General features: G+C 38.9%; 1 protein-coding gene across 3 annotated transcripts; it reads left to right on the plus strand.

The window, feature by feature from the left end:
• The first annotated feature begins 65 nt into the window (after positions 1-65).
• On the plus strand, positions 66-17,715 carry pms1 (PMS1 homolog 1, mismatch repair system component). Of its 3 annotated transcripts, XM_051403456.1 has the most exons (14): positions 73-170; positions 364-467; positions 1,222-1,365; positions 2,018-2,200; positions 2,412-2,514; positions 3,783-3,946; positions 8,164-8,280; positions 11,126-11,248; positions 11,376-11,522; positions 11,698-12,521; positions 14,591-15,058; positions 15,224-15,354; positions 17,134-17,294; positions 17,390-17,715. In XM_051403456.1, exons 3-14 carry the CDS (start codon positions 1,234-1,236, stop codon positions 17,588-17,590), a joined length of 2,754 nt encoding a protein of 917 aa, XP_051259416.1. In that variant the 5' UTR covers positions 73-170; positions 364-467; positions 1,222-1,233; the 3' UTR covers positions 17,591-17,715. The 3 variants fall into 3 exon arrangements, with proteins under 3 accessions (XP_051259417.1, XP_051259416.1, XP_051259418.1); XM_051403457.1 differs by lacking the exon at positions 364-467 and having other exon boundaries at positions 66-170; XM_051403458.1 differs by lacking the exons at positions 73-170; positions 364-467 and adding an exon at positions 1,048-1,069.
• The last annotated feature ends 381 nt before the right edge of the window (positions 17,716-18,096 follow it).

The following is an 18,096-nucleotide window of genomic DNA, read 5'->3' on the forward strand; positions in this document are numbered from 1 at the left end:
TCAGGGTGGATGTTTTCCCCGCGCTTTATTCCTGACCCCGCCCTCACGTCACTTCCAGCCAATCAACGCGTAGCAAAGGGGGCGGGAATCCGCTCGTTTCCGCCGTGAGACTCGTGTCTGTTGTTTATGAGCGATTAACTGGGAGCCGCTGTCAAAAAGGACCCGTTAAAGTCAGTATTTAACTACCTTATTGGAGTATTTATTAACATTAATATTCAGATTAATGAGAGTTTGTAACGTCGGCGCGTAAATTTACACGGAATTAGGGGTTTTATTGGGAGCTAACTGCTAACGCGTTAGCTCCCATTTGTAAATGTAACTTACTGTAAAACACCTTTTTTTTTTTTTTACTATTTTATTCAGGTGTTCGCTTTGACATGAGGTTTCTCTATTATGTGAAGTTGTTTCTGAATAAACTGTGTCCTGAGAGCTGACACCTGGCTGCAAATCTACTATAACCTAAACAGGTGGGGGTTTAATCAGGTTGCATTATGGAGACAATACACCATTATTCTTACTAACTGCAGTTGTGAATTGATAATCAATAATCTTTAATGGGCTGCATTTACAATCTTAACACTGGTTTGTATGCGTCATGTTAACTGGAAGCTCTTATTTCTAAAAAAGATAAGATCTGAGGTTTAAGAGTTACGACTTTGACCATTAATAAAAGTGTGATTTTTTTATGTTATCTAAAAAATTCAAAGTTGTGCTGTAAGATAATTTGCCAAAGTATGCTGGTACCATGTTTCAAGACGTTAGACCAACCAGAACAAATGTTATGGCATTTTTCCTTATCATATGAAATATAGTATTTGGACGCAAATGGGTTAATGCAGATGGACATTGAACTGTATTTGTAATGTAGCTCACCTCTGTACAAGCTGTTGAGGACACACTTATGTAATAATAAAGACATTTATAATAATAGAAGCTGCAGTTTTATATGATAAAAGTAAAATGTGTGAGAAAATGAAACTACTGTGGTGCTGAAGAGATGCTCTGGCCTACTAATCTTGCTCTAGGGATTTCCAGAAAACATATTTGTTTGGTACAGACCTCCAAAAAGGTCAATAATTTAATAGTTTTATCAGAAAAAAAATCTAAAATGTTAATTCCCACACTAATCACGAATCATATCTGTCAAAGTAATCGCAATATGATATTTTTTTTTACCATATCCTGCAGCCATAATTGAAAACCAGACTTTTTCCTCAACAGGTATCTTAAATCATGAAGCAGCTGCCTCCAGATACGGTGCGGCTGCTGTCCAGCTCCCAGGTCATCACGTCTGTGGTGAACGTTGTGAAAGAACTGATGGAGAATTCCCTGGACGCTGGGGCTTCAAGCATTGACATTAAACTGGTACAGCGTCCGAGAGATATGATTGATTATGACGATGAATGATAAGTGGACTAATCTGTTGCTTTGTTTATTTAAATACAGCTAAAAATAATATGGATAACATTAGTTGGCTTTAGTCAGAAAGGTGCATACACTTATTTTTGTGCGTCTCAGGACATTATAACTATTGGTAAAGGGAAACTTTGATGTTATCAGCTTTGTACCATTACAATATGGGTAGTATATGCAAATAAACAATGTTCAGCTTCCCTCTGTGTTGCGTGCACCCACTGATCCCTTCTCATTTGCCCACCTCCACAGACAGTCGGATCAAGAGAGGCAAATGAGCAGGGATCAGTGGGTGCACGCAACACAGAGGGAGAGTAAACATTGTTCTTTTGCATATACCACCCACATTGTAATGATACAAAGCTTCAAGTGATTTACTGAAACTGACCGAGAGTGTAACAAGAAGTTGTGCAGAAGTTGTTGTACTGGGTAACGCAGTTAGTAAAATGAACAACACATTGCTCTAAAGATATTCATAGAGAAAAACTATATTTTTTATGCAGGTAAAACTGTGCTTTAATCACTATTTAAACTTTCACAACTCACAGTACTAGTTTAGATTCCAGCTCCTGTCCACAGTATGTAATTGAATGTCACATTGCAGGAGAACTACGGTTTGGACCGGATAGAGGTGCGTGACAACGGCTGTGGAATCCGAGCCGAAGATGCTTCCGTGATGGCCGTGAGACATTTCACCTCCAAGATCTGTTGCCACGAGGACCTGGAGCGTCTGGAGACGTACGGCTTCCGGGGAGAGGCACTGGGCTCCGTCTGCGCCGTCGCCGAGGTGAGAAGTATTTATAAACTGTTGGTTAATAAGCTATAAAAGTGGATCTATAAGTTGTATACGTGCACTGAACTGATAACACAGCTCATGAAAAAGAAAACAATGACTCATACATACATTTTTTATATTTTACATAGCAAGGATGTTTGATTTATATATATATACTGGGATAGTTGGCAACCTGATGTCTTGTTGTGCTGTTTGCCTTTAGGTGGCTGTCATCACCAAGACAGAGGAGGATGACATCAGCACCCAGTACACGCTTAACGCCACGGGGGCGATTGTTTCTCAGAAGCCGTCTCACTTAGGTCAAGGTAAGGCACCAAGAAGACATTGCAAACACTCTGAGCTTGTTTACACTTGGTACTAACATCACAAGTGGGTAGCTCTAAATACAAGTGTAAACAACTACCAAGATGCATTGTGGCGTGAGCGCTAATGCATCCTGGGACACATTGAAGGCCTACTCCTCCTCAACAGAAACACGCTGTCTGTTTGGTTAAATTTAATTCAAATGATGTGGCCTCTCTTACCTGCTGAGATAAGCAGCACGGTTTCTATGGAAACAGGAGCAATGTTATAAACTTTGATGAATGTTCTTAATTATTTGGGCCTTTTTAATAAATTCGGCAGACTTTATACATTAAGTTATTTCTTTCTGTGTAAAAAAAACCCTTTTCTGTTTGTCCCGGTGTGTTGGCTACTACTGTTGCTACCAGTTAAAAACATATTTCGTCTTTGCAAACGGGAATGATGTGCATGTTTATTTGCATATAGAGTGGGAGTGAGATCTTATCACAAGTGGTAATTTAATGCCAGGTGTAAACAGGCTCTCTGTTTATAGGTTTTATACTGCTGACCTGGAAATGTATTGCCATGTTTGGATCATTACATAATGTTTGGCTCCACCAGCAGTCACATTATCTCCTGCTCTATGAACATGAAGTTACTAATTTATTCCAGGATTGGATTATACTGTTGATTAATATAATGGAAAAACAGTTGAAAGACATATGATGCTCAATGGAAAAAATGTAGTCATGAGGGGAAAAGAGATGCAATGCATGCTTAATGAGTCACATCCCAAAAGGCAGTAAGAGAATTGGGCCTGAAACATAAACTAATAATAACATGTCTTTAAAGGGATTTAGTAAAAATTCTTGATGAGTTTATTTTATGGACAACTTGGATGCAAACATTTCACATACTGTTAATCTCGTGATTATTTGGGGTAAATACTACATACATACTTGTAGGTGGAAAGGATGTAACTTTGCCAACTACTTTAAATCTATGGAAAAAATGAATAGAGGGGCTAGAAAATGGTTTTAATTTGTATCTCTGCCCTTTTTTAATGTCTCTTACCTTGCTCCTCATCTGTTTACATGATTGTCTCTTTGTTTGTTTTATCTTTTTTGCTCTTGTTTTTCAGTATAAATTACCTATATTGTCTGCTGCTATGTTCATGTGTGCTATATTTCCACCATTGTTGTTCTTTAGTACTCTTTAGCCTTTAGTTTATTAGTCTTCCTGAGTCCTTGTACATTTTACATCAAACACTTTTGCTCCTTGTGTTTGACAGGCACAACAGTGAGCGTGCTGAAACTTTTCAAGAATCTTCCAGTGAGACGTCAGTACTATTCCTCTATCAAGAAGTGCAAGGAGGAACTAAAGAAAGTGCAGGACCTGCTGATGGCCTACGCAATTATAAAACCTGACCTGAGGCTCACGCTCATTCACAATAAGGTCAGTAACTCCTCTTCTCTTTTTAGATTTAACTTGGTAAAGAAAAACAATCCTGATGACTTTTACCCTCCCTATAACTGATCCGAACTCGTGGGAAAACATTGAGGTTTTAATGGTACAGCCATTGAAAGTGACTTAAATCCCAGCTCATGCAGTATGAAATCCTCCGCACACAGCAGCCACTAGGTGTCCTCATTAGCCTTCAAATGACTGTCCCTACATCACTGACTCAAAATCACCTTCAGCTTTTGTTGAAATGCCATGTAACTGTGGAATAGTGTTATATGTGTGGCAGCCCTAATTGACAATATTTGACATGAACAAAAGCACTGAGATCTCATGCACGATTACATACTATGTAAGAGTAGTGGATACACACATAGGAACTTGATTTAGATCTTAGAAGGGAAAAGTGAACACTTGAATTTATTGGTCCTCAACATTTTAATACTACTCCTACTACATCAGGAGGTACTGCTGTGACTACTAATAATACATGTTATTTTAATAGCACTTTCTCTAAAAGAATTGCCTCCAAGAGCAGAATAATGTATAAAGACAACGACAAGTACGAGGAGGAAAATGAAATATAGATGAAATAGTCTGCATAGAGAGATTAGTGTTGCATAACAAACAACAAGACATTTGGACATTTAATGCACTGCTTTTTTTGTTTTAAAATTTTACTGAACATACAACTCAGTTTAACACTTATACGGAGCCATTCAATCAGTAATGAAAAAACATTAATAACAACAAGACAAATGGAAGGAGGGAAACATACAGAAGGTCTAGATAATCCCACTCTGCCATACTAATCCATCCAGTTTACCTGTTTAAATTCACTAATTTAATATTGTGAAATATTGTAAAAGTGTATCGTCTCCTGAGTTTACGGCTATGAAGTGTGCACAGCCTTGTTTGACAGTAGAGAGTATTTTCTGTCAAACATAAGAAAGGCCTTAAACAGAAAGTTACAGAAGGATATTCAGGAGGTTGTCAGATAAATAATTAATCAAACACCTCCTTGAAGACAGTAATTGTCTCCAGCCTCCTGTTGTTTTGTTGTCAGTGCTAATGTGACTCAGTGAGTTATGAAATCGTTACGTGTGATGGAAAATATTCATTTTGGCTTGCAGAAGCACTTTTAGAAACACACAGACTAAATCTTTTATCGAGCCAAGCAAGGACAGACTGACTGACCTGATAGAAGGAGGCTTCTGTGCAGGTTAGTGAATCTGTCCATTAACTTTTTTTAAAAAACATGTCACATGCATACAACAGAATGTATCTGTAGCTACTGAGGATAAATCAGAAGTTGGAGGACTGTTTTAATTAGTGTGCATGTGTTTAAGAAAGAAATAGCTTTAAATCCACACATTAGTCACTTTAATGGAGTTGCTTTTGGATGCACAGAACTAAAAATAGCTAATTGTGAAGGTGGGCATTCATCAGACTTTTAATCTAATTAAAAAACATTTGATGTAGCTTTTAAACTCTGACATACAACCTTACCTGAACACAGTTATAATTTAACATTTATTTTAATGAGTGTGAACTGTAATAGAGAGTAATAAAAACTAGATAAGATCATTTAAAAATACAATACAAACCTAAAAATAACATAACAATAAATACAAAATAAATGATTTAACAGTAATGGAAATATGTGGTGTTTAATAAAAGCTATAGTAGAAACTAGATAAAACTGATTTAAGAAGAAAAAACTAAATAAAAACAAATACAATTGATAAAATAAAATAAGTGAATAAAATAAGGTAAATAATGTCTCCTCAACCATTCTTAGTTCATAGTCAGGCTGAAGAGGTAGGTTTTGAATTCACTTTTAAAGATTTCAACACTCTTACTCTCATGGCTGCAACTAACAATTACTTTCATTTCTGATTAGTCCAGTCTGTTGATTATTGTTTCTAGTCATCGTTCCCCATCCCTGTGTCCCAGAGCCCAACCTGACATCTACAAACAGCCGTCCGACTCATATTCCAAAACCCAAATATTAAAGTAACGATGATATAAAACGGAGGAAAGCAGCAAATCCTCACAGTGGAGAAGCTGGAAGTAGAGAATGTTTAGCACTTTTATGTGATTAAAGACTTAATTAATTGTAAATTGTTGTTAGAAATCGACTGATTTATCAATCCACTTATTATTTCTGCACTAGTATTTATTATGGGCACTTAAGGATAAAGTATGTTAACCTCTAGGATAATGTATAAAGGGGGCTAATTGCTGCAGTGACATTGAAGTGTGTATCAACATGTAATGATATTATATAAATGTAAAGGGATGGAGAGGGCTGCGTACCTGCTGCAGTAACACTGTAAGCTGTGAATGTCTGGCAGAAAGAAGGACACAGAGCTCTATTTGGAGGAAAAACACAAATACTGTGAAGAAAACACTGTGATTCAGCGAGCATCTTTTAGAAAAATGAAGGGGAAAAAAAAGAGTGTGTACAGTAGATTACACTAAATCTAAAATATATTGTCTACAAACAAATATATTGTCTGACTTGTGGCAGAGCACTTTCACGTGTCTGCAGTCATGCTTGTGTATCATTACAACCCGTCACCTTCACTCCACAAATAAATAATTAGTGGTAATTATTAGTAATTATAGTCACTATTTTCCCTTCCATCGTTAAAAAATGTGACTCTTTTAACAGTTTTGACAGTTTGCATTTAGAGCGTCTGCAAGGACATGCGTAAACTGCTCTCGAGGAGTGTTAATGCCCATTAGCAAATGGAAACAGTCAAATAACTGCTTTATTGTTGGGTGAGGTATTTGACAATAGAAGCTCAACTAAATATAACCAACACACATACCAAAGCAATGCATCATATTCCACAATGTCCAATTTTATGGACTCAACTTTAAAAAAAGATTCCCCATCATTTATCTACTTAAAAATCAATTAATTATCTTCACAGTTATATTGAGGTTGCATGTTTTTGGTATGAATAAAACACTCAGTATAACAATAATTGTGGTTTTAGACCAGTTTTCTTACATTTTATCACCTGTCCCCTGGGCTGTACAGGGTTGCGTACTTCTGGTGTGCACAATAAAAAAAAAAAAAAAGCCAGTTATTTTGGATTGTTCCATTACATAACATTAGATTAATCAGCAGTGGAATTATTTAGCAATTAGACATTTCCATCCCTTATGCCCTTTCCCACCACAGCTAACTGTCAGGTGCCCCAAACACAAATATGGCTGACTGTGAACTCTGATTTGGCTGATTATGACGCCTGAGTAAGTTGCTGAACACAGCTGCGGACTTAACCCCAGATTCAGTTTCAGGCTGCAGCCAGTTTGTACACAGGAGTGTATAGGTGGTGTGGGTCACGGAGGGGCCACACGACCACCATATAACTTTCATAGAAATTGAGGTTGTCAGGGGAGGGTAGTGAACCCATTTTGTACAATCAGCACTCAGTTGCCCCTATCCTTTATCTCCAACTCTGCTATTCGCCCTGTGTCGTGTTTCACAGCTTCTTCAAGAACTGTTTACAGGAGTGATCCGTTTACATGTTCCAAATTACGTATTTAATAGCTGAGACATGCCCTGCAACGGAGTGCATGCTTTTAGAAATCAACACCCGGGAGATATATATTCACTGGTGGACACAAACTACAAGCAGGTGTCAAAATATTTTCTGATCTGACATAATCCTAAAAATGATTTAAATTAATTATGAGGAAAATAAGCATGATTTAAGTTGCTAAATGTCCTTTAAATGTACCATAATTTGTTGACAAAAACATAATAAAAACTAATAGCCAGTGTTGTAAATGCAGAGTTGCTCAGATTTAATATTATTTTCAGACTACTTTCACAGCAATATATTATATACGTAGTTGTTGCATGTAGCATCCTAGGCTTGAACTTGAAATAATGCCTTTAGCATTACAGTTCTTGTTGATTTAAGAGAGCGTTTTTTACTGTTATTTTTTATTTTCACACCAACTACTCTTCTGTATCTTTTATGTTCTCTGCCCTATAGTTTGACATAGACAATTATAGCTGTTTTGAACATTAAAACTCTCTCTGTCTGAATCTCTTGACGGAAACAAAATGTATGAACTCCAGATACATTGGCGCCTTCGTGGCCCAGTTGCTATCTTGACAGGTGTTTATGCAGTGTGATTTGCCTGATGTGGACTCATGGAAGTTGACTGGTGTCATATTGTTGCAGGTGGTGGTTTGGCAGAAGGCCAAGGTGGCCGATCACAGAAGTGCCCTCATTGCTACGCTGGGGCTCAGTGCCGTTGCCAACCTGCTCCCTTGCCTCCATCACCAAGAGCAACCAGAGGTTAGTTAAGGGGAAAAATGCAGAGATGAGAGAGAAATGGAGCAATTCTATAAAATCATGACTTTTAGACACCTCTGTTTGTTTGTCGCAGTTTTCTTCAGGTTTTAATACCCATTAATTACCGCTGGCACAAATGCATGTCTATGCTTTAGTGAATAAATCATGTAACATTTTCACAGGGTTCGTACAAAGCCTTGAAGGTTTAGAAAATGCTTAATTTTAAATGTTTTCGAGGTTAGTAATATGCTTGAATTGGAGTAAACTCCTTGAAAAAAGCTTGATTTTCAACAAAATCTTCTGTGTTTTATCTCCACAATCACTCATGTAAACCAAAAATCTTTTAATAGTTGAAATGAAACAATCTCATCGTTTTTATGTGTATGTTGTCTCCTGGTGTGTTCACTTATCATTCATAGCCCAAAGTCATCTGTTGATCCCTTACTCTGGAAAACAGACAATCAGAGCTAATATGAACACATGGTAAAATAAACAAAGTGATATGTTGAATTCTGTAAACTTTATTTTTTGCAGTTTCATTAGATAGATAGATAGATAGATAGATAGATAGATAGATAGATAGATAGATAGGTACTTTATTTATCCCGAAGGAAATTCAAGACATTCACATTGATGATAAAGGCTTCAAGTTCGCTTTAAGTACCTTAAAAGTGCTTGAATATGACTCTGTATGACGCTGTATGAACCAGCTACGTTGTATAATATCACAGTATGTAGGGCTCACGTTTATAGGTTTCTGGTTTCATGGTCAACCGTTCTTTTTATTGTTTCACATGGATCATTGCTCAGCTTGCCAAAGTCACCTTTGAACATTGTAACAAGTGATGAATGTGAAGCGACTGCATGGATTGCATTGCTCTTTGATGGATGAGCGTCAGAGGCACATAGCACGGCTGAGCTGGCACAGCCACGCTATGCGCCTACCCTCCCACCTCGTGCACACACCTTGCACTCTTTGCTCTCATACTGTGGCTCCCATGCCCCTTTGCCCTTCATTGTGGAGCCATTATGGCAGCTTCATAAGACACATACTTGCCCTCATAATAAAGCTCATTGTCCATCAACAAGTGTGTCTTAAAATGGCATTTAGTCTCTTGTTTTTAGGCAAAAATCAAATCAAATCTTGTGACGTGTGGTTGAAATAATAGTAAAAACTGTTCTTGTTTCAGGAATGTTTGTTGTATGACGCTAGTGCTAAAAACGTAATAATAGAAAAGGAAAGAACTCAGAAGCAAGTTTGGAATAACTTAGAATAAATAACAGTCTAATTTGAACTGTCAATATTACATTAAATGCCTAGTTAAGATGGATACTTTTTGCAGAGCAAATGAGAGCATGCACGTTATACTCGACCGTGAGCTAATAACCTCATCATGAACGGCTGGTCTGAAGCCAGCAAATGTGGTCAGTTGGTGGCTGGCCAACTACTCTCTTGCCCTTTTCTCTTGAGTTCTTTCCTGATGAAGAGTGAGTGCTTTTTTTGTTAGCTAAGCTTTGCTGTGCTGATCGTAATTGAATTACTGTCGAGCGGTAACTTTCTGCTTGGTCACGGTAGGTGTCATGTGGCTCTTACCTGCTGCAAGGCTCCCAACTAATCTAGTCCGACAGATATGGAGCAGCCCTTTTCACCCCGTTTCTCTCTCATTTTTCTCTTTGTTGTTGTTATTTTGCTGCTGCACTTTGGTGCCCAGTTATGAGAACGACCTTTCACCTTTTCCTCTGACTCCCTGTAGCAATGAAAGAGAACTTTTCTCCTCTTTGTCCCCAAGACCAAAGCTTAGTGATCAAGGGAACCAGGTTGACAATTTCACCGGGGCCTCGCTCGGGGAGCGTTGTACGAGCTATTCCTCTGCAGAACAAAATGTGACACTCGTTTTTGGCAGCATGACTACAAATAGCTGCGGCCCTTTGGGGCCAGAGGTGCCATTCGTGCTCTCATAAAGTGACCCTAATGAGCAGAAATAGAGAGAAGCATATGTGCCCCTACCTGAAACAGCAGTTCATTTATTAACTTCATTGGCGTGCGTTGCTGCTAATAATGAGCCCTAGGCCATGTGGAAAAAAAGCATAGCTATTCCGCTTGCAATCTGTAGAACATTAATAGCTTTCCATAATTTCTTACAAGCTCACATTCATAATGAAGTGCAATATGTTGAGTCATCAATTTTAGCTCATGAGAACTGCCTCTGGCGTGATTCTAGGGGAAAGGTCATCATGTATGATGCACAATTTAATAACACTGGCTGGTTGGGCATGTTCACAGTGGAGCCTGCATGTTGAGAACTCTTTGAACAAAGTCTTTCATGATTGTTTGCAACTTTACAGTGAAAAGAAGTTTGATATTTAGACAAAAATGTAGAGCAGTTAATGAAAAGAGTGGAGTAAACTTTACTCCTCATTATGCTGTGGCAGTGTATGCACGGTATGCTGTGACCGGTGCTTGTTTGCTTGTGCACAAGCAGAATTAATGGCTTCCTTCCCAGCTGTGCAGCTGTGCTGTCAGTGGAATGCATCAACTGTGCCATCCTAATTTAAAATGTAATGATGGTAGCGTTTATGTAATGTCCATGTTTCAAAGCTAGTCGTTACACTGTTACGCCCCTGCGCCAGCCAGCTGCTGACCATGTCAATTTAAAAATGTTTGCAAAAGCATGAATGTCTCGTTTCAGAAGCCTCCCAGCCAAATTCTTCTCTTTAGTACAACCATTGTTGTGTAGTGGGATATTTTTCTGATGGTATTTTTTCCGGCAAGTTAATGTATGACACCTACTTTGTGCTTATCTTGTGTTGGATGATTAATATTATCATTATTTTTTATTTTATTCAGATTGTTTTAGAGGGCTTTTTCCCAAAGCCTGGTGCAGATTTCTCTTCTACAAGCTCATCTAACCCGGACAAAACCTTTATATTTGTCAACAACCGGCCGGTCCACCACAAAGACATTTTGAAGGTAAGGTCAGTTTGAATAACTGAATACATCAGAGTTTATACAATGAATAATAATAACTATTAACGTTCTATTATTTCATGTTTACATGCAAACTTTATCCTGGGTGGTTTGTGGGATTGATCATCAGTTGTTGCGTCAACACTACACTGCTCAGTATCCGGATGAGCCATCCCGAAACCGCTATCCCATCCTCATGCTTAAAGTTACAGTTTCACCCTCTTCAGTCGACGTCAATCTGACGCCGGACAAGACACAGATTCTTCTTCATGACAAGGTAGCTATGAAATTGTTGTTATTGTCACAATCAGTTGAATATGTAGTGTATGTTCAGCCATGCTCTACATTGGAGGAATAAACCAAAACCCTAGCCTTCCAGATGTGAGCGAAAATTAAATTCTGCGTAAGAGGTTTTTTTTTTTTTTACAATCTGCGCTCTGTCTGAAATTTAGGAGGCTGTGCTGACCGCAGTAGAAGCATTTCTGGTGTCCCTCTATGGCTATCGAGCTAGTGGTGACCCTCCAGCTGAGAAGGAGCTTGGCCATGAGACATCTCCCTCGTCTCGTCCCACGTCTAGTCCTTTGCAGACTGATGCTTCACCACCGGAAAAAGAACAAAGTCTAGAGAGGGATGACAGTCTCACCAACTACAATGGTAACTTCCTCAAAGAGGCACAGAAACATGGTGACACAGCAATAAGCACCGGTGCATTACTAGACCCGACCTCAAACAACAGCTCTTCATCCTCTATAGCAGAGGACTGGATTGTCAACCAGATCCCAGGCGGCCTTGAGTGTAACTTTTCTCTCTATGATGATCAGAGCTGCACTCAGACAGCAGAAACAAGTTCAGCAAGCAAGTCTCCTGAGAGACTCGAGGACAATGCCGTGTCAGGTGCAGACACAAACCCAGACCAGTTATCAGCGGAGGACTGGAGCCGCGGGACAGCGTTGACCGACCCCGTATCACGAGAACCCCTGCAGCCCGTCAAAATCCATCAACCCTCAAAGAGCAACCAGTCTGACTCAGTTGAGATCAAGAGTCCGAGCAGCTCAAACAAAAAGATGTTCAACGCCATAACGGAGAAGAGGGCCGCTCTGACGGCCTTCGACCTGATCAGCAACCGCGCCATGAGGGCACCGCTGTCTCCTGCCGCCCTGTTCGAGAAGGAGGTCAGAGCGGAGGTCCTCAGGGAGAAACCCACAGCCAGCCTGCAGGATATCAGCGTCACCGTTCACGAGAGGTGGAAAAATCTGAGGGAGGAAGACCGTAAGAAGTGAGTTTCCAGACCTTCACCTTTCCAAGCAGTTGTTTCCATTTCTTGTTATTTGCAAGGCAGAGAGAGGGGGGAAAGTCTGACCTGTCATTCGCATGTGAAAAAAGCCTAGTCTGGAAATTTTGTTGATATGAGCTGTGTTTCTAATTTCCAGACAACTGTGTCTAATAGGGACTTGGGTTGATTACTTTTCCCGCAGTACAACAGGTATCACTAATGGCGAAATGTCCTGTATTTAAAAAAAGTATGCCATCTATCCACAGAACTCACGTCTCACTTGACACTTATTCAACATTAAACCCCACTGAGATCTCTTATTTCCAATACTTCCAACAGTCCCTAAACATTGGCATTTATAGTGACACTAGGACAAGATTTAAGAGACATTACCCAATATGAACTCAATACTTCCCTTTAATTTTTAATTAGAAATCCGAACATGAATTTATTTTCTAAATGTTTCTGTCTGTTCACACAAGTCTCTTTGTCCATTTAAAATCTCACCTACACTTACTCCACAAGTGGCATGAGCAGTGACACATAGTTGGCTAGTCAAGAACAGACTTGGCGCAGAACACATGGAGGTAATGAGTGTTTGTGTTGTGACCCCTGTTCCCTCAGAGTCAAAGGATTTACATTAATGAATGTAAGACAGCCATTTGAAAAACAAACAAACAATTGAAAAAAAAAATAGAGCATCACTCGCCACATTCAAGATGTGTATTTACTTTTGACTCAAGTCTAATATCTGATGAGCAGAAAACATTTATAAAATGGTGCTAACTTCAGGTACCACAGCACAATGCTCAGGCCACGAGAAACTCTTAACTTTTTCGGTCAGTTTCATTGTATCAAATCCAATTATCTTGTCACACAGTCATTAGTAACTTCTAAAATGATCCAGATGCACATGGACACGTCAGTAATAGAAAGTACAAACTGTGCTACCTACTGATCTCCTTCCACTGAGCTACTCCGGTAGTAGCATGGAATAACACCATTATACTGCGCTGAAGGCACTTCAACCCAATTATGTTAGATTACTGCATACCAATTTAAAGTAATTGCAAAGTTGGAAAATGTGTATCAGCAGTACTCAGGGCCTTATATAAGGTATGGAAGAGTGTATGGAAAAAGACATCTGTTTAGAATCCTGCCTGTCTTAAACATGAAATAAGATGTGGCAAGGACTTGGCTCCTTTCACTGCCACTGTTAAGTGGCACACCACTTCTAGGAATTGCACTTACACAAGTTCACGAAGCAGGTTATTTGAATAATGGGGTGCTGAAGTGTAAGCCCTAATGCTTAACACATGAAGATCTATGGAAACATGAGTCGGCAAATAACTGTTTTGCTGAGGAAAGCACCCTATATATATATCAAACTCTCAACATGTTCTCTGCATGTACAGTGGGAATAAGGTGGCGCTCAGTATCTTAATTCTTATTTTAGATCACACCGTTATGTGTTTTTAGTAGACAACAACAGATGGCAGCTTAGCAGCTGTGCTACACAGAAGAAATAAAACATACATGGAAGTTATCAACAGGTTACATAATACTGTTGTTTCACAGTTTTCAGTGGCTACTATGAGTGTAGAAGTGTAAGAAGATCTTGAATACATACCACGCATCCCTTCTGGGTGGAAACAAGTGCTGTAAAAGTGCTGCCGCCAAATAAAATAAAACTAGTGGCATCATGCCCAAAAGCTGTGGCGTCGCATTTTAGATATAGTGTTAACAAGATAGTACCGATCCGGTACGTGTTGGCTTGGCTGAGATTGAACCCTTTGTCAGAGTCAGAGGAGGGGGGGTCATGACTTCACTATCCTGGGTTAAATATATATATATATATAAAATAAATGATGTGGTATTGGATCAACTTTACCGATCAACGTGACGAGTAAACTGAACTTCAGGTGTGAAACTGTTGGAGTGCCCCTTTAATTTAGCCTTCTTGTCCTACAAATCACCAAATCAGTGCATGCTGGGATGGCAACTTGATGGAACAGATAACAGAGCATTATCACTGTTGTTATAAGTCTAAAAGACTTGGTTGAACTCTGCAGGTATGAGGAGAAGGCAAAAAAACACCTGGAACACCACGACCAAAGGACCAAGTTGGCCTCTGCTGAAGGCCCCAGAGAGACGAGCATAAGCACGCCAAGGGGCCACGCACAGGGCCAGAAACGCAAGGCCCCGCTGTCCAACCAGAAGCTGCTGAACGAGCTCTTCTCTGCACAGCCCCAAAAGAAGAGTAGGAGCCCTGCACCGAAGCCCACGCAGCCCCTCCCCTGCAGCGTGGCTGCCCTTCGGCTGCAGCTTCAGCGCCTTTCATCCCAGAGCAGCGCAGTGCCACGGGGCCTCCGTCTTGTAAACCGGCTGGCCTCTCAGAGCGCCTGGGTCATTTTATGTGGTCAGAGGCTCATGTTGTTAAACCCATTTCGAGTGGAGGAAGCCTTGCTGTTTAAGAGACTTCTAGAGAATAATATACTTCCAGCAGTGAGTCTGCAGAACCCTATACAGTTAACAGATGGGTAACGTATCACTCACTTCTCACCAGCAGAATGTGAACCCTGACAGTTGTTTTCCTTGTGGAAAACTGCACACTCATCCAATTTCTTTACATACATATGCTTATGTAATGTCTGAAAATACACTACTGTTGTATGTTAAACGTCCTCCTTGTCTCTCTTTTATAGAAGTCTAGGGGGAGCTGAATATACTGAGGCTTTGTGCAACATGGAGAAACAAAGACCTGAGCTAAACGGAGGGGCCTTCTTCTCTGATCCCAGGCTTGTGGCAAATGGGTTTAAAATCCAACTCACTCCAGGTACATTGTCAATAAGATTTCGTAACATTGTTGTACGAGGCAGTCTAATATGATTATATCTATATATATATATATATATATATATATATATATGAAATTTGCCAACCATTTGGCACTTTCCTTCTGAACCTGATCACAAAATACTACTAACAGTTAGGAACAATACTACAACAGAAGTCTACAACACACCCAATCAATCAGAAAAGAAGCTTTCTTATTTTGTGAGTCACGCTGTTTAAAGGTCTCATGGATTGTTTAGTTTTATTTAACGAATGTTGGTGCCATTTGCCATCATTAATGTCATAGTTCACCAGAAATGTCAAACTTACAGTCCCGAGTAACTGGATTACAGGCAATTATTTCTGATGGAGTTTCTTTGTATCGGATTAGTTGTGGATAAGACAAAATATTCTCCTTCCTTCAACAAATTTGTCATGAAAAACAATGAATGATAAAATAGAGAAGCTGTAAATCATAAGAGAACTGATATATTAGAATATATCTATATTATATATATATAATATATATTGTTTTTTCTTTCATGATGGATCATGAAAAGTTTAATAATAACTTCAACATGTTATGACAACTTAATAATACAGTATATGTAAATGAACACAGCACCTTTATTCACACACGTACAAGAAGTAAAGTTATCTTTGAAATAAGCCCATATTTGACAATTAACACATTAATCATATTAACCAATAATTTGGTTCCTGCAAACTAAAGATATACAAATAATTTATCCAAAAATGTGTTTTGTGTATAAAAAAATGACCTTTTCTCATAAAGTGTATTTTCTTTTAGGGAGATCAAAGAGACTGTGGTTATATATAGCTAATATTGATAAGTCTAGACTGACAGATTGACAATTACAGTATATATCAGTGTAGTTTAACTTGCTCGTGGTTTTACCATAAAAAAATAAAGTCAACATAATGTAAAATAAACATAATGTAAAAATGACTCCCACAATTAAACTTTTTTTTTTCTGCCAGCTTCTTCATCATCATTGTGACATTATTCCTCCGTTCGCTTTCAAAGTATTCAGTGTCCTGTGAGTGTTGGTTGTTTTTGTTGCTGGAATAGTTCACCTCAGTTGACATTGGCTCTCTGCCCGACAGAGTGGTCTCACAGTGGGTTTGTACCCCAGTGTGCAGGTGATGAGAATGGTTGCCCTTTAAGAAATTCCAGGAATTTTCATTTGGCACTGCCAGCCTCGGTGGGTGTGCGTGCGACTGAAGGTAGCGGCGTATATAAGATGTTTTCATTGCACAATCTCTGCTGAATATCTTCTGCTTTCGTTAGGATTATTTTAAAATGTGAGTTGTTTATTTTCTTGTGTATAATGTGATTCGGCAGATACTATTATAAAATGTAAAAAAGAATATGATTTTATTACAATAAGGACATTTGTTATATTTTATAAATGTACTGGACTTTGCAGTCTTGCACAGGTAACACAACCACCACATACATTTTTAAGAAATTTTATAACTGTCTCTACTTCTCCAGGTTCATCAGAAATATAAATTGTGCATGATTTGCAGTATTTCCTCATGAAATGAGAAGCTATCATTCTTCCACCCTACAAGACAACTTCCTTCCAGTCTGCTGGGGCTTCTATTAGTCATTTAACACTCCATTTGGCCCTTCGCTTGTTTGACTTGGTCATGAGTCCAGCCGTAAACCACAATATTTATTTATTATTCTTTCCTGGAGATAGTAGTAGCGTCTGGAGTATATTAATCCTTGTTTTCTGCTTGTTTTGGCCAGGCCTCCCGTCAGCCGAGAGACATCTGGAAGTGACAGCAATGGCAGACTGCGTGCCTTTCCTCGGTGTGGAGGACCTCAGGGAGATCCTGACTGCAGTTCTTCACAGAAAAGCTAGGACCGTGCAAGAGTGCCGGCCACTTAAAGTCACAAACTACCTACAAGTGAGAGATGCTAGGAATTGAAATTAAAGCATGGCATTCTGTAGATTTTTGTTTGTTTTGTTAAATTAAATATAAATCTGATTTTTCCCTCTCAGGGTGAAGCGGTGCGACTTGCCCGTCAGTTGCCTTCAAATTTATCCAGGGAAGATGTGGAGGAAACCCTTCACCGGATGGAGCAGCAGTTTGGTGAGGGAAGTCATACCTGCATCCATGGACGGCCATTTCTCCAGCACCTATCTGACATCCCTTCCACAGATCAGGAAGCTGCAGCTCTGCTGAGGCCCTTAGAGCTGTAGGACTCCTTAATGAATCACAGCAGTGCAATATCTGTGGAACAGCTGTCTCATTGTAATGCAGATGATTATTCTCAATGTAAGATACAAACAAAACATAAAAATAAATTTATTTTTTCTTTGATAAAGCATGTGACTCATTTTGTGAACCTTATAAATATGTAAGCTCATCTCAGAGGCAAACACTACTTTTTTACTCCACTGCATCTGTCTGACAACTTTAATTCATCAGCAATTGTTTATTCAGGTATATTAGTTACTTTTCAGAATTTTTCATAAACTTCCTCTCCAGTAAAATCCATGTATCTCCAAATTTGGTGATTCTTTTCAGAATTAACATAGAGAACAAAGACATAGACAGAAAAGTAGCAATAACAATTGAAAAATAAACAATACATATACACAGGGTAAACACTGCTATTATCATGTTACTATCACTCACGTACCATTGTGACAATAATGTACATTGTAATAATAATTATCACTCCTATATTAAAATGATAGTGACA

Source organism: Dicentrarchus labrax, unplaced genomic scaffold (assembly GCF_905237075.1).
Source record: "Dicentrarchus labrax unplaced genomic scaffold, dlabrax2021, whole genome shotgun sequence".
Classification (NCBI taxonomy): domain Eukaryota; kingdom Metazoa; phylum Chordata; class Actinopteri; family Moronidae; genus Dicentrarchus; species Dicentrarchus labrax.

Coding starts and splice junctions, on each gene's coding strand:
- pms1 (XM_051403457.1), top strand. CDS start 1,234: ATGAAGCAGCTGCCTCCAGATACGGTGCGGCTGCTGTCCAGCTCCCAG. Junction 2,515..3,782: donor GCCGTCTCACTTAGGTCAAG/GTAAGGCACCAA, acceptor TGTGTTTGACAG/GCACAACAGTGAGCGTGCTG. Junction 3,947..8,163: donor TCACGCTCATTCACAATAAG/GTCAGTAACTCC, acceptor ATATTGTTGCAG/GTGGTGGTTTGGCAGAAGGC.